Source organism: Castanea sativa, chromosome 5, assembly GCF_040712315.1.
Source record: "Castanea sativa cultivar Marrone di Chiusa Pesio chromosome 5, ASM4071231v1".
Lineage (NCBI taxonomy): Eukaryota > Viridiplantae > Streptophyta > Magnoliopsida > Fagales > Fagaceae > Castanea > Castanea sativa.
Genome location: NC_134017.1, coordinates 66,588,674 through 66,604,235, shown reverse-complemented (window position 1 = coordinate 66,604,235; position 15,562 = coordinate 66,588,674). Strand labels below are relative to the sequence as shown.

Below are 15,562 nucleotides of genomic sequence, written 5' to 3'. Positions count from 1 at the left end.
CTATGGCTCCTACAACTGCAAGGGAATGAGCATATCGAAGGGATTGAATTGCAGAGGAGAAACTGAGAGATTAGTAATTGATAAAGGAGCAGCAGCGAATATCTTGGAAACGGAGGGAGAAGAAGCTTTGAGAAATGAGCAGGTCTTGGGGTGGCTAATTGGCATTACTGGGTAGGAGAGGCAAAGGGATAAAATAATTGGGGGAGTGTGGTGAATACATATAATTAAATGTTTCAAAGAATTAAAAAATTAATATTGTATTACCAAAGTGGTTATTGTATTTCAGAAAATATGATTTCTCAAAAAAGAAAAAAGCAGAAAATATTGACTTTATGAACCGTGATTTAGTCAAAGAACACAAAACCAGATGTAAATGAATTCATTAGCGCATTAGATAAATTAAACCAACTAAGCAATAAATGGACAAAAAAATAGATGGAAGAACTAAATCAGCAACAAAAAGAAAAAAGAAAAAAGAACTAAATTCTTTCTTTTCTTAAATTAGAAGATCTGAATTAACACAGGAAAAAAAATTGAGGATAAAAATTGTAAGTGCACAATTGCACCTGGACCCAAAAATATACATGGGCTCAGGCCCAATGAGCCTTAAATAATTCAATTTGTAGAGTGTGAGTTCGCAATCTAATTCGATGGTGCTCGAAACTTGATGAACGGGCTAAAATATTATAATATTTATAAACAATGGACAAATAGAGAAAAACGAAACTCCTCGGACGTAGGCCGAGGACCCTTTGTATATTATTTCTCTTTTTTCTTATAAAGGTTACAGCTTCTAGTCCTTCTTAAGTTATTTTCCAAAAGGCCTCCTCTTTTCTCTGCTACCCCCTTTTCCCCTTATACACTTCCTTTCCTTCTCCCTTTATCCACGTGTCACCCAAAATTTTTCTTCTACCACATTCTTGAAATCTTTAAATACTAGCCAGAAGGCTGAACTCCACTGTTCAGGGGTCACTTCCCCATTAATGCGGCTAGGGAGGTAGGTGCAGGGTCTTTAATGTGGAGGCAGCAGCCTTTTCCTGAGATATTTCTCTTACACCGAAATGTCTAGAGGGTATTTGGACTCCTTCTGTAACCTACAGTCTTTCCAGAACTCTGCCCTGATCTTTCTAGTGAACCTCCAAGTAGCCACTGGTTTGTCCGAAGAGTGACTCTTCCTCGGATGAATCCTCGGGCCCTCGGCTTGTGAGCCAACTCATGGTCCTAAAGGCCTTTAGTCAAGAACAAACTAGCGCCCATTGATAAAGCCCAAGGCCCAAATACCCACTTAGGTTCTTTCACTCCCCACAAAAATGAAACTGATTATATCTAAGAAATGAATAATATGGTTTATCCCAATTTAAAATTTAATTGTCAACAATTATCTCGATTTATACCTGTTCACATCAACTGATATAATATTAACTCGCTAACTTCTAAATTTTAATCCTCTTTCTCTCTTTATAGTTTTAAATTGAAGATCACATAAGTGACTACAGAATATCAAAATTTTGTATAATGAACACCCCATCCATATTTAGAATTTAGTATATTCATTCAATAACGATCGGGAGTCATGTAATACTGGGCCCATTATTTTATAGAAATAATAATTTTTTTCTCCTACATAATTAAAGGATAACTCCTAATCTATACTCTAAAGGAGGGAAGACAATTCGTGTTGGTTGATCATGTTCATATCGTATCGGAAAGTTGTGTGAAAGTAGGGATATTTTACTACATGAATGATGAATCTACCCTAATTCGACTAATTTGATAATTGTATCAAAACTCTTCACTACTCACATGACCCTTTTATAGTATGTGGGTTGACACGACACAATGTCCGTGTTTAATAAACACTATGTGTTGGAAACTAATACAATGTCCCAACTTGTTCAACAAATATATTGTATTAGTGAATGACTCGTTTCAACCCATCTAAAGAATATGGGGTTATTACTATTTGCCACTCTAAACTATACCTCAAATTACACTTTGCACAATAAACTTCCGAAATGCATGATTAACGCTTTAAACTATAAATCATGTTATAATTTGCACCTTGTCATTAATTCTACCATTATTTTGGATGGAAATCAAAGTTTAGGGTGCAAAGTGTAATTGAAAGTATAGTTTAGGGTAACAAAATGTAAATTCTATATTTGTTTTTAAGGGATTGAGAATAGGGGCATTATGGTCATTTTACGTGATGCCATCCAAGATAAGAGCATAATTAGGGTGTAAACCGTGCATTTTGAAAGTTTATAGTATAAAGTGTAATTTGGGGTATAATTTAAGGTGATAAAGTGTTTTATACAAGAATATGACACAAAACGGTTAATATGTTTTTATATATTATAAGCATATAAATTATAATAAATAAAAAGAAATATATTTTATACAAATTCTATTTCATAATAACATCAATTAAAGTACTTGTATAATACGACCTACAATTTTTATTTCAAATCAATGAAATTTCACTCAAATTTAGTTATAAAAAATTTAAGAAAGATAAAATTAAATAGGAGATTTTCTTTGTTTTGAGTAAAAAAGTTAGAGACTTTAGATTTTTAACAAATTATTCATTAATATTCTTAAGCATTTGCTTCAGTATTTACAATTCAAACTTATGTTGGATAAAAATAATATTATTGAGTTAAATGACTTCGTGTCAAAACGGTTTAACCCATATTGACATGAATAACGAATTAGATCATTTTGTGATTATTGCTAATAAAGTTGATTTTTAGATTTAGACCCTGAATAAACAATGTTTACCCAGTTTTAAGGTCAAGTTGCTAATTAGATCAATTTTTTTTTGAGAAATTAATTAGATCGATTATGAAAGCCTTAGGTTAAACAAACAAATATACTATCATGCAATTGTTAAAAATTAAATAAGATACGATATGATGACCTAGGAAATCTTACAAAACAACTTATTTCAAAGGAAAAATCCTAAGAGGACTTGGCCTAATCAATCCCAAGGTAATAGTTTCACTATAAGCTAGAGATTTACAATCAAGAATAATAATTCATAGTAAATCTAACTTTAATTACTGAATTGTGCTCTATATCCCACAAACTTCCTTTATAGTGAACTGCTTCAACATGAACCCCCAATCCACACACTTCAAAATCCTATTGAAGCTTTAGATCTCAAGTACACCTGATAGCTGAAAGTTAACAACTTGATTCCATTGGTTCAATGAGTATGTGTGTGATCTAATTTGTAATGGCTTGAAAGAGTAGAAGGTACAAAACCTCTTAGTTCTCAAAGGAGTGGCTCCCAAGTCTTAGAAAGCGTACATTAGGGTTTCACTTAAATACTAAGTGTAGTTGGACTGACTATCAAACCACTTACTAGGCTTAATGAGCTGAAATATAAATTCTAGAAATCGACTTTCGATAGGTTGAAAGTATTAAATTCTGATTCCTTGAATCTGCAGCTTCATGTTCTTGTATGCTGTCTTGGCAGTATCTTAAGTATTGTATAATCATCCCTATAGACACTATGATCTATAACTAGACAGGTTTATGTTCACGTGTTTGCCGATAAATCTATACCCATATATAGTACCTAACATATATCACAAAAAATTGACTTAATATTAATTGTGTTAAAGTGGCTTGCTTGCTCTCCGCCCCAAACCCATTTCTACAAAATATTAACCCACAAAAAATACGAATTGTATTTGTGGATTGTGTTAAATATTATTATTCCTCTCAAGTTCTACTTTTATACCAAAAAAAAAAAGTTTTATCCCGTTGTAGCGAAAATTTTCCAAATAGAGGAAGGGGCCTAAATCCAATCAATGGACTTTATAACAAACACTAGATTTCTCTTCCTTTCATGTTTTAATGAGAATAGTCTCTATTGGTTATAGGTATAGCCGTGTAAGTACGAAATACAAATCATCTGTACCATTTTTTGTATACCACTTTATATTCTATTAACCACACTTTGCTATGTGTATAATTTTTTTTTTCATTTTCAACTCCAATTATTTTATAAGAAAAGTAAAATCAATACATAACAAGTACGTTATTGGTGAGATATAGAGTGATACACAAAAAATAGTATAGGAGATTTACATTTGTAAGTATGTGCAAATAAATATTTTCTTTCTTATTTTTTGTATTTCATTCGATGCAGGATTGACACAAAAGATTTTTATTCTAAAGCTTAAAAAATTAAAAAGGACTTATGAAGTAAATTAAAGTGTATGCAGAACATGTGCCCGGTGAACTGTATATATACCCACAAAGTAAAATAATTAAGGTCGCACCTTTAGCTATGGCCCTCCACATAGCTCTGTATCTTTTAATTAAAATTGCTGCACTTAGAATAAAATACTTGGTTAGAAGCATAATAGCATACAAATGAAGGAATACAAAGAAAGTGGTTATTTGATCACCTGACGGTATTTGAGCTTCATTACCATCATCAGAAAAGTCATCATCCTCGAACTGACTAGGAAGGCCTGTATTAAGAACATATATATGATTAAATTAATTATGTTACTATGTTAGTTCTAAACCATAATATTAAGAATGCTTCCGGCTCTCAAAGTAAATGGAACAACACATAGAACCATAGAAACATACAACAATACAGAAATTTCTTCATTTTGCCCATGTGGGAAATTTTGGAATAACTACTGAAAACATGTGGCATTTTCGCTAGCAGTTGAAGACATGTCAGGCCATTTTGTTCCTTCTTTTTTGCAAGTTCATTTACTTTCCCTACTTTTGCAAGTTCCTTGTCCTTTCCCAGTAGCCATATAGCGGTGTCTGCATTTGAAAGATAGAGCATGTTAAAGCACGCTATTTATATATGTAGAAAAATGATGTGTACTAAAGTTTGTTATTTTAATGTTCAACAATTTGAAAGTAAGACAGTCAGAGAGATCAGAGAGACCAAAGTGTTGGCCTATGACAGCAATATGGAGAATCGACATATCGTCTTTTCCTCTTCGAAAGTGAGAACTTAAATCCCCAACTTTATCCGCCAAATATTTGGCCATTTTTGTCTGACCGTGGGCAACGGCCCTATATATCGGGGTTTCCCCCAGTTTGTTTGCAGCCGTGAGAAGATCTTCTAGTTTGCCTTCTTCTAGTTTGTTTTCAACCAAGAATTTTGCTGTTTCAACTCTGTCAGTCGCGGCCACCTCGTGAAAAGTATTATTACCATGTGTGTTCGTCGTGTATAAGGCTTCGAACAAACTAGAGGAGGGTCGTAGTAACTCAACCAAATGTTGAAGCAGTTCCTTTTCTTTACTGTATGCTGCAATATGAAACGCAGTGTCCTCTTCTGCTGTCATCGGAGAACAGAGTTGCGTGCGATTTTCGTTTTCCTTGAAGAATCTTTTCATGACGTCCCACTGTCTGCCCAAGGCTGCCAGATAAGGCTTCCTTAGACTTGAAATGGTTTGCAATTGTTTCTCTCTTCCTTCCTCCAAATCTCTCTCCATTTCTCGTGGATTAGTTGTGTCTCATACTATCATTGTGACTGCCTTCTGTTTTATAGATCATGGCTATCATACCATGTGCTTCTAAGAAAGTGGAAGGGGAATCAACTTTTTGGCTATTGATGCTCGGTTTGACGGTAAAGTTCGCAAACACTATTAGTATGGTATAAATACTAAATTCGATGCTCTTTTATATATGCATTTCTTTTCCGATTTTTGTAACAGAAGACTGTTACGAATCTTTGTTTGAAAGGTAAAAAACATTTCTCTAGTGTGGATGAAGTCATGTCTCATTCTCTCGTGACTCACGTTTACACTATTTATTAATTAAGTACGCTTCCGCTTGAAGGCTAATTGCATAATGAAGAATGGAGTCTACTTTGGAGCATCGCGAAGAAGGGCCTCCATGCCGCGAGGTCGGAGTTGTCATTAGTAAAATCTGTAAATGACACAACTTAGAAGTTAGAATGATTTTAAAAATAATAGTAGTTATGATATTGTGCATTTTTAAACGAATTATATATTGTGGCTAATTAAAAGTGTAAGACTATTTAAATAGCATTTTTTTTTTAAAAAAAGGGATTGAATGTACGGGTAAGTTCTTTGCTCTCCATGTCTCCCGCAAATCCCAATCTTGATACTTGAGTCTAACTAACGAAGGACGGTCTCATGAAAAAAATAAAAACTTATTACAGGATAAAAACTTTAAAATGTTAATTATAATTTTTTTTTTTGTAAGTACTATTTAATAATGACTTTTTCTTTTCTCTTATTTCTATCACTGAAAAAAATGAGCCACACCCAATAAATTAGGGCAAAGAATATGTTTTGTAAACTAAAAAACAACTCAATTCTTAACAAACTATTGTGAAGAGACTTATAGCTAAAGTGGCATCCCAATGCTCTTCACCTTCAACTTTCAAATTATTAGAAAAAGTAATAATAAAAATAAAAAATAAATCTTAGCTAGGCTATTTGTATTACTATTAGGCTATCCCACCTTTTGCATTTCAACGTGTGGAGCATCACAGTCGAAGCAAGAAAAAAGACCTGATAATTAGTGGAAGGGTATCTACTTTCCTAACTCAAACACTAAAATTTCTAGACAGTAATATGGAATAATATAAAGACTAAAATTTGATGCTCTTTTTCACATAAATTTAAGATTTAAATACACTTTTAGTCCCTACATTTTGATTTTTTTTTTCATTTTAGTCCCTACATTTTATTTTTACCATTTTTAGTTCCTAAACTAATTAACGTGGGACATTTAAGTCCTTGAACTTGAAACACCATTCCGTCAGTTAACTAACAGGAAAAGCTGACGTGGCTGATGTGGGTATTAAAATATTATTAAAAAAAATTATTTGACATTTTTAAAATGCCAAAAAAAAAATTAATTACTCAATTTTAATTAAAAAATAAAAAATAAAACAAACAAAAAAAATTATTTTCTTTCAAACAAAAATTTTACTTTCTTTTAATTAAAATGAATTTTTTTTATTCCAATCCTTATTTATTTTAGAAGAACATATTCATGTTCGTTATGTTCTTCCCTGTATATGATTCATATTCTTACCAAATTAATCCTTATTTTCTTATCATTTTCTTTTCATTTCTTGTACTTTCTTATTACTTTTTTTTCATAAGAACATGTTCATGTTCTTTATGTTCTTCCCTAGAATCAATCTCCAGCAAAAAGCAAACTCTAAACCCAGATCCTAACCAAGCCCCAAACCCATATCCCCGGTAAAGCAAACCTTAGCCTTCAAACCCATAAATTTTCTTGGCAAACAAAAAAAAAAAAAAAAAACCCCATTGGAAAAAAAAAAAAACTCCAAATCACCACCACCGAATCAAAGAACATGAAGATCAAACCCAAGCAAAAGAATAGAAACCCAGCAACCTGCAAAGCACCACCACTATCGAATCAAATCATCCACTACCACATCAGCGAAACCACTCCTAGAAAATACCTTGCAATCCAAAGCCCAAACCAACAACAAACCTAACCAATGATCACCGATCTGACCAACCAACCAACTACTCTTGCAATCTGAAACCCACATGAACAGATCAGACTACCAGTCTCCACCACTGTCACCGATCAGTCCATCAAGCCACTGCAACCCACACCAACGTCAAACCCATTCAACGATCCACCCCCACCGACCATCGAACCAACCACCACTTCGTAACCATTGATCCAAGAGAGAGCTTTAGAGATTTTTCCAAATACACGATTTGAGAGAGACTTTAGAGCTTTAGAAAGATGAAAGAGAGAGGGAGATTTTGGTCTGAGAAAGAGATCTTTAGAGATTTTCGTTTGGGTAAGCAAACCTAGATCTACAATCTCTTTCTTCTCAACCCAGCAACCCATCGACCAGCGGTTGTTGTTGTACACGGCCGTTTTATGGGTTTCGTTGTGTTTGTAAATGTCTTTGTGGGTTTCGTTTTATGGGTTTCGCTGTGTTTGTAATGTCTTTGTGGGTTTCGTTTTATGGGTTTCGTTGTGTTCGTAAATGTCTGTGGGCATGTCTTTGTGTTTGTAAATTTGACTGATTTTATGGGTTTCGTTGCTAAGGAAATACAAGAAAAGAACAAAAAAAATATTGATTTTTTTAAATTTAAAGGTAAGGTTTGCTGGGAAGAAAATGAAGAACATGATTAAAGGGGAAGAACACATGTTCTAGATTCTTCATGTTCTTCCCCAAAAAAAAAGAGAAAAAAAATTAATTTAATTCTTTTCTTTTCTTTTTAAAAAAATAAGAAGGTTAGAAATTGTATTATTATTGATCTGTCAGTTTCCCCGTTAGTTTGGTGAAATGTCCCGCGTTAATTGGTTTAGGGACTAAAAGTGGTAAAAATAAAATGTAGGGACTAAAATGAAAAAAAAGTAAAAATGTAGAGACTAAAAATGTATTTACGCCTAAATTCAATTCAAACTATTATTCTATGGTTTGTAATGAAATATTGTTGTTAAATCTTATTATGGGGATGGATTGGTGAATTAAAGAGCCCACAAGAGATGAGGTGATTGATGTTATGGTGATTCTTGTAGGCGGAGAGAAAATTTTTTGAAGGGGAAAAGGTTAAACATAACAAAATTCTTAAGTAAAAGAATTCATGACCCAAAACAAATATATATTATTATTACTTTTTTGTTTTTTTAAGCTTCTTTGTATTAAGTGCATTGCACTGGTTCTCAACTTGTTATTCAAACTATCCCAACTTTTCCCTTTGTGGGGTTTAAACCACTTAGATGTGAGAAAAAACTAGAGAAGAAAAGAGGTACAGACATTTATTCATGATAGTTTTGAGATACATTATGTCTGAGACACAAACATTTATTACATAGTTTTCTTGGTAGTATTTAACACATTTAAATATAAAATAAAATTAGAGTAGCTCATGTTGTGTCACTTTCATCAATAGGAAAATCCTACGAGCAACAAGTGATTCCAAAACCCTAACATCTTAGCTCTCTCAAATGGACATGGTGTATTGAGGGTTTGGGGAATTAGAGGTTAAAGTGACCCCTTTGGTTTCCCTTGATAAACAGTGACTCTGAGAAATTACTTGCCATGCCTTCTTGAGCAAGTACCTGTAGGTTTTTGATAGTGATTGATAAAGAGGGTTAATGAAAGTGCAAAGACCCCAACTGGAATGAAAGAGACTGCATATAGGATCACTTTTCTCCACCCTTCCCCATTGTGTATCATAAGGAGAACTGTTGCTGCAAATGCTATCTTCATGATGAGGACGGAAAAGAACAACAAAGTTAAGCCGTATGTCAACTTATTAGGAAGAGAATGTCTAAAGTCTGCAAATCGAATTGGTGATGCAGTGATTGTAAGAAATACAACCACTGATGTCAAAGCAAATGAAATTGATATTACGTCTGCCACTGTAAAAACCACAAAAAAAATGGTTGATTGAGGAGGACTGGGGCACTAGTCTGACCATTTGAGCCTTTAGGTATTGTGTAGGCTGCGGCAAAGGCAACAGTAGCAATAAGAACAGCCATAAGTGAACATCCTTCAACAGTGTGCTTTATCCATTCTATGGCTTTTTGCCGGAGTTCTTTATTTGTTTTATCAAATAATCCCTCTGCGGTCAACTTTTGATTGTTGCAGTGATCAAAGAAATGGGATGGCGTAACTTCCTTCACACACTGCATATGACAGCATAAAAAAAAAAGAATGAGATAACTATTTAAATTGAGAGGCAAGGACAAACCTAAATATAAAAGAAAATTATAAAATGACATTTTGGAGACCATGATACTCTTTTGACTTGGTAAAATTCTAGAAGCAAGATCAAAGCCATTAGAGATTCAGAATTGTGCATCAAGTGAACTACAACCACTATGAGAATATGTAGTCTACACTATACAATGTCATAAAGAATAGTGTGGATGTGTTTGTGTTTGAATATGTGGTAGCATGAACACCTAAAGCATATGAGAAAAAAGGGTGCTAGAAGTGTAATACCTCAAACCAAACCAACTCCTCTTGCAATTCAAGTGCAGGGCCTTGCATCTTCTCAGGCACATAATCCTTACTTTTTTCCTAACTGTGTATAGTATGGAATTCCCATCTCCATCAAGTTTTCATACTAGTCTCTTCAATGGTAACTCCTTTTTTTTTTTACAAGCTCCAAAATCTTTAATTGGCGGTACTTGATTGCTATATGCAATATGTTTCACCCTTTCTCATCAATATGCTCAACTGACTAGGGGTACAAGCTTAATATCTGTTCAACAATCTCTACACAGCCTGACTTAGTTGTTAGGAACAAAGGAGTTCTTTTTGCTGCATCTGGATTTTTTGTTCCCCCTTCCTCTACACCAAGAAAACTCATGGGGGTTCCCTCCGCAACTCTCTTCTCTTCTGTAGAACTACCACCGTACTTGTGGAGGGTAGGCATACTCTGGTCTATTCCAGGATAAGTAATCTCCCATGACATATCTCTTTCTATTAGGAAATTGGCAAGCTTCACAGCACATTGATATTTTTGCTTTTGTTTTTCCATTGCTTCTTGCTTGGTGGAACTACAATATAAGATGACTGTTCTTGAAATGGGTCAATATTTGTTGCATATAAAATTAATTGTACCATAAAACAGAATATTACACGAAGTTCATGTAAACTATCTAAGAATATAGCATAATGACTTTGACGAGAGGGAATTATTAAGAAATTTAGTCATAAACTTTTGTTTTTCATTTATTTTTATCTACTACATAATAAGTTCAATTATACTAACCGGAATTGAGTAATCCCTTTTCACCATCACGTTTAAAAGCTCCAGGGTTGCATGATAGAAGCTGAAGGCCAGTCATCCCATCCCCGTCTCGTTCCCCAACTACTTGTCCGAACTTAGTTGCAATGTCCAAGGCCAAATCTGTTTTCAAATTTTATAAAAGGGAAAGATGCCTATAAAATAGATTACTTAAAGATGAAATGAGTGCATAGTTACATGATTTTTATGAATCAAAGAGAACTAACCAAAATGCTGTGCAAGGATCGCAATGTGTAGAATTGTGGTTTTATCTCTCCTCTGGAGGAAGAGTTTCTGATTGGGCTCATCATAGTCAGCAATTTTTTTGGCAAGAAAGTTGAACATGATCTGCTTTCTCTAACACCTTCTTTGCCACATCAATTGAATGTTTGGATATGGCCGCCTCGTGGAGGATAGTGTTTCCAATATGGTTTTGGCGGGTCAGATTATCAAGATGGCGATTAGGTAATTCCTCTAGAAGTCTCAATACCAAGTCATGTTTCTTGGCATAACTGGCCACCTGGAGCACTGTGTCATCGTGTATAGTTAATATGTGCAGTCCGTGCTCATCAACTTCTTCACAAAGTTGTGCCACTATCCTCGTGTCTTCGCTCTGCAATGCTTTGTACAGTTTTTTATTTAATATTTGAGTTCTTGCCTTGGAACAACTTGATTGAGATGTGTTCACTTATGAAGCTGCGAATTTCTCAGTGAATCAACAATTGAAGTGAAAGCAAAGTGATGGAAGAATTTTTTAAGCAATCTAAATTAATAATAATAATAATAATAATAATAATAAAATGTTAACGTGTATAGTGTTATGGGCTTTAGGCCCAACTAGATTACTTGTATAGTACACATTCTTATACTACACTTTTACTTGTACTACACTCCTATGCCTCCTGTATAAAAGAACACATGTATATTCTTTAATTAAGAAATACAATACAATTATTCAGTTTTTCTAACATGGTATCAGAGCCATTACTTTGAATTTTTCTTAACAGTCTTGTCTTTATTGGTGTTATTCTATTCTCAACATCGTTTCTACCATCACAGCAGCCGCCGCAATTTTTCACCGTAGAATGTTTGATGTCTTCTAGTTGTTGTTCTTGGGTTCCGGACCTGCAGCTATCGTCGTTGAGGAGTCCCACACCACACACACCACTGCACTTTTTGTATCCACCATGCATCTTGCTTCGATAAGTATTTGTTAGGTATCAAAGTGATCGTCTCATCCCCCCCTAAGTGACGTCAGGTACAATCTTGTCAAGTATAATCTTGCCTTAGGTAACGTCATCAGTTGACATCAGCGTCCATTCGCCTGCTGATGTCACCTGCCACATCATCATTGACCAAACCGTTGACCAGACGTTGACTTGCATTGACTCAACCGTTGACCAGACTTTGACAGTTGACTTTTCTCCAGGGTTGACTTTTTGCAGTCTAGGTGCTCCTTACCTAGTTTTTCGGTAGATTTCATTTTTATAGTCCATTTTTGCATATTTTTCTTAAAATGAAGAATAAGGACAGGTATTCTTGTTGTTGCAATAATCGTCGCCGACAATCCAACAAACGTTTTTGCAATTTCTACAAATGTTTTGACCACAATATTAAGACTTGCTATCATCGCAACAAATCAGTTGTCTCAATTTCTGCTACTATGTTGTTAACACTGAGAGTGTCCAACCAATGGCTCTCGTCTCTGCATAGTCTAAGTCTTCAGGTCGCACTTTCACCATGTCCACAAATGACCTTAAAAACATCATCGCCAATGTCATTCATATGGTTGGTAATGCATCTTATTCCTTTTCTCTCTCAACTTTATTTGGTATGTCTCCTTCCTCTTGGCTTATGGATTCTGCTTGTTGCAATCACATGACACCTCACTCGTCCTTATTTTCTGAACTTAAACCTGCACCACACCATCTTAATATTCGCACAGCAAATGGTTCCACAATGTCTGGTCATAATATAGGTTTTGTTTCAACCTTCAACCTCTTAATTCCTAAGGTCTTTAATGTTCCTAACCTTTCTTACAATTTGTTTTATGTGGGACAATTAGTTGAGTTAGGTTATCGCATTATATTTGATTATTCTGGTGTATTGTACAGGATCCAAGGACAGGACAGGAGCTTGGAATCGGTCCTAGAGTTAGGCGTATGTTTCCTGTGGACAACCTTCGTCTTCCACTTGTTACTCCTGTTTCTATTGCTGTAGCTGCTACAGTTTCTTCTATTCCTTCTTTTGCACTTTGGCATGATCGATTTGGTAACGCATCTTCTTCACGGGTACAACAATTGGCTTCTAGAGGTTTGTTAGGTTCAATGTCTACAGAAAATTTTGATTGTGTTTCATGTTAGTTAGAAAAACAATCAGCTTTGCCTTTCAATACTAGTGAATTAATATCCACTGATATCTTTGACTTTATTCATTCTGATGTTTGAGGGCCTTCTTTTGTTTCTAGTATTGGTAGATCTTGATATTTTGTTATCTTTGTTGATGATTACTCTCGCTATAGCTAGATTTTTAATATAAAACATCGTTCCGAATTATTGCAAGTATATTCTAATTTTGCAAAAATGGTTGAAACTTGATTTTCCAAACGTATCAAATTTTTTTAATTTGATAATGCTCTTGAGTACATTCAATATGCTTTCCAAGCTTTTTTGCATTCCTATGGCATTATTAATCAACTAACTTGTCCAGGTACCTCTCAGCAAAATGGTAGAGCTGAACGAAAACTTCGTTATATTCTTGACACTATTTGTGCTCTCCTTCTCTCTAGCAAAGTTCGTGCTCCTTTTTGGGGCGAAGCTACTCTTCATGCTGTTCATGCTATTAATTGTATTTCTAGTCTTGTCATCCAAAATCAAACTCCATATGAGCACCTTTTTGGGTCACGTCCAAACTAGCACCACCTTCGCTCCTTCGGTTCGGCTTGTTTCATTCTTCTTCAACCATATGAGCATTACAAACTTGATCCTAGGTCAAGGCTTTGTTGCTTTCTTGGTTATGGTGAAACTCAAAAGGGGTATCGGTGTTATGATCCTGTTTCTCATCATTTTCGTATCTCCCGCAATGTTTTCTTTTGGGAACATTGTCTCTTTGTTTATCTCTTTCACTTCCGTGCTTCTCTATCTTCCTCCTTTGTCTTAGATCTATTTCTAGATGAGGCACATATTCCTTCTGTAGCTACTCCTGACCTTCTTGTGGCTGCTCCCAATTCTCCTGTAGACTTCTCTATCCAACCACTAGATTTCCTTGATCCCTTTCCTAGTTCTACCTTTAATGAACAGGTAGAAGATGAACAGGTCAAAGACGAGCTACCCATCCCTGAGCTTGGGTCCCCTGCTCCTGCTTCGCCTGAAGATCTTGCACAAGTCATTCCACCTCGTCACTCAACTTAGATAAGATCTATTCCTGCACATTTACTTAACTATCATTGTTACACTACCCTTGCTACACTGCACGAGCCTCATACCTATCGTTAGGCTTCCATTAACTCTTTATGGTAGATTGCAATGAAAGAGGAATTTGATGCATTATCTAAAAACCATACTTGGGACTTGGTCACTCTCCCCCTTGGAAAATCTGTGGTTGGTTGTAAGTGGATCTACAAAGACTAAGACTTGCTCTGATGGGCCTATTGAACGCTAAAAAGCTCGTCTTGTTGCCAACGGTTTTACATAAGAGTATGAGATTGATTATGAAGAGACCTTTGCTCCGGTTGCTCGTATCTCATCTGTTTATGCCCTCTTATCTGTTGCTATTGCCAGTAAATAGGACATTTTTCAGATGGATGTCAAAAATGCATTCCTTAATGGGAATTTAAGTGAAGAAGTTTATATGCAATCTCCTTTTGGTCTTTTTATTTAATCAAATAAGGTTTTTCACCTTCGACGTGCACTTTATGGTCTTAAACAAGTTTCACGAGCTTGGTTTGCCAAATTCAGCTCTACCATCTCTTGTTTGGGTTACATGGCCAGTCATTATGATTCTGCCTTATTTCTTCGTCATACTGACAAATGCACTATTTTACTTTTCCTGTATATAGATGATATGATCATAACTGGTGATGACCTCAGTGACAGTCAAGACCTCAAGGATTTTCTTAGTTAGCAGTTTGAGATGAAAGATCTTGGACATCTTAGTTACTTCTTGGGTCTTGAAATCACTCATTCTACAAATAGACTTTACATCACTCAAGCCAAATATGCCTTTGAACTCTTGTCTCGAGCTGGACTCATTGATAGCAAGACTGTTAACACTTTGGCTGAGCTTAATGCGCATCTGACTCTCTCAGGGGGGAAACCATTTTCTAATCCCTCTCTTTACAGACACTTAGTTGGTAGCTTTGTTTATCTCACTGTTACTCGTCCAGACATTTCCTATGATGTTCACCAGGTGAACCAATATTTGTTTGCTCCACGATCAACTCACTATGCTGTTGTTTTGCGCATTCTTCGGTACCTAAAGGATACTTTCTTCCATGGTTTTTTCCACTCTGCTCAGTCTCCTCTTATTCTCCGTGCATTTTCTGATGTTGATTGGGTAGGAGATCCTACTGATCGCAGGTCCTACTGGTTATTGCTTTCTTCTTGGTTCTTCTTTGATTTCTTGATGAAGCAAAAAACAAACTCATGTGACCTACTCCAACACTGAAGCAGAATATCGTGCCCTTGTTGATACCATATCTGAACTTCTTTGGATACGATGGCTTCTCAAAGAATTAGGTGTGTTTACATCCTATGCTACTTCTCTTTATTGTGACAACAAGAGTGTCATTCATATTACTCACAATG

General features: G+C 35.2%; 1 protein-coding gene and 1 pseudogene across 3 annotated transcripts in view; both read right to left on the bottom strand.

The window, feature by feature from the left end:
- LOC142636780 (uncharacterized) overlaps window positions 1–15,562 on the bottom strand; it is a 79,091-nt gene that overhangs the window by 3,184 nt on the left and 60,345 nt on the right. The window contains exons 1-4 of one of the 3 annotated variants that reach the window (XM_075811076.1): window positions 4,925–5,494; window positions 4,612–4,797; window positions 4,422–4,487; window positions 4,293–4,340 (exon numbers count right to left, since the gene is read on the bottom strand). The exons of 1 other annotated variant lie outside the window; for it this stretch is intronic. In XM_075811076.1, coding sequence (XP_075667191.1) covers window positions 4,293–4,340; window positions 4,422–4,487; window positions 4,612–4,797; window positions 4,925–5,477 — 853 coding nt within the window. In that variant the 5' untranslated portion in view covers window positions 5,478–5,494. Of the gene's footprint in view, window positions 1–4,292; window positions 4,341–4,421; window positions 4,488–4,611; window positions 4,798–4,924; window positions 5,495–15,562 lie in introns of those variants that run through there. One more of the 3 variants, XM_075811078.1, reaches the window with a different exon arrangement.
- On the bottom strand, window positions 8,961–12,240 carry LOC142637081 (uncharacterized; annotated as a pseudogene).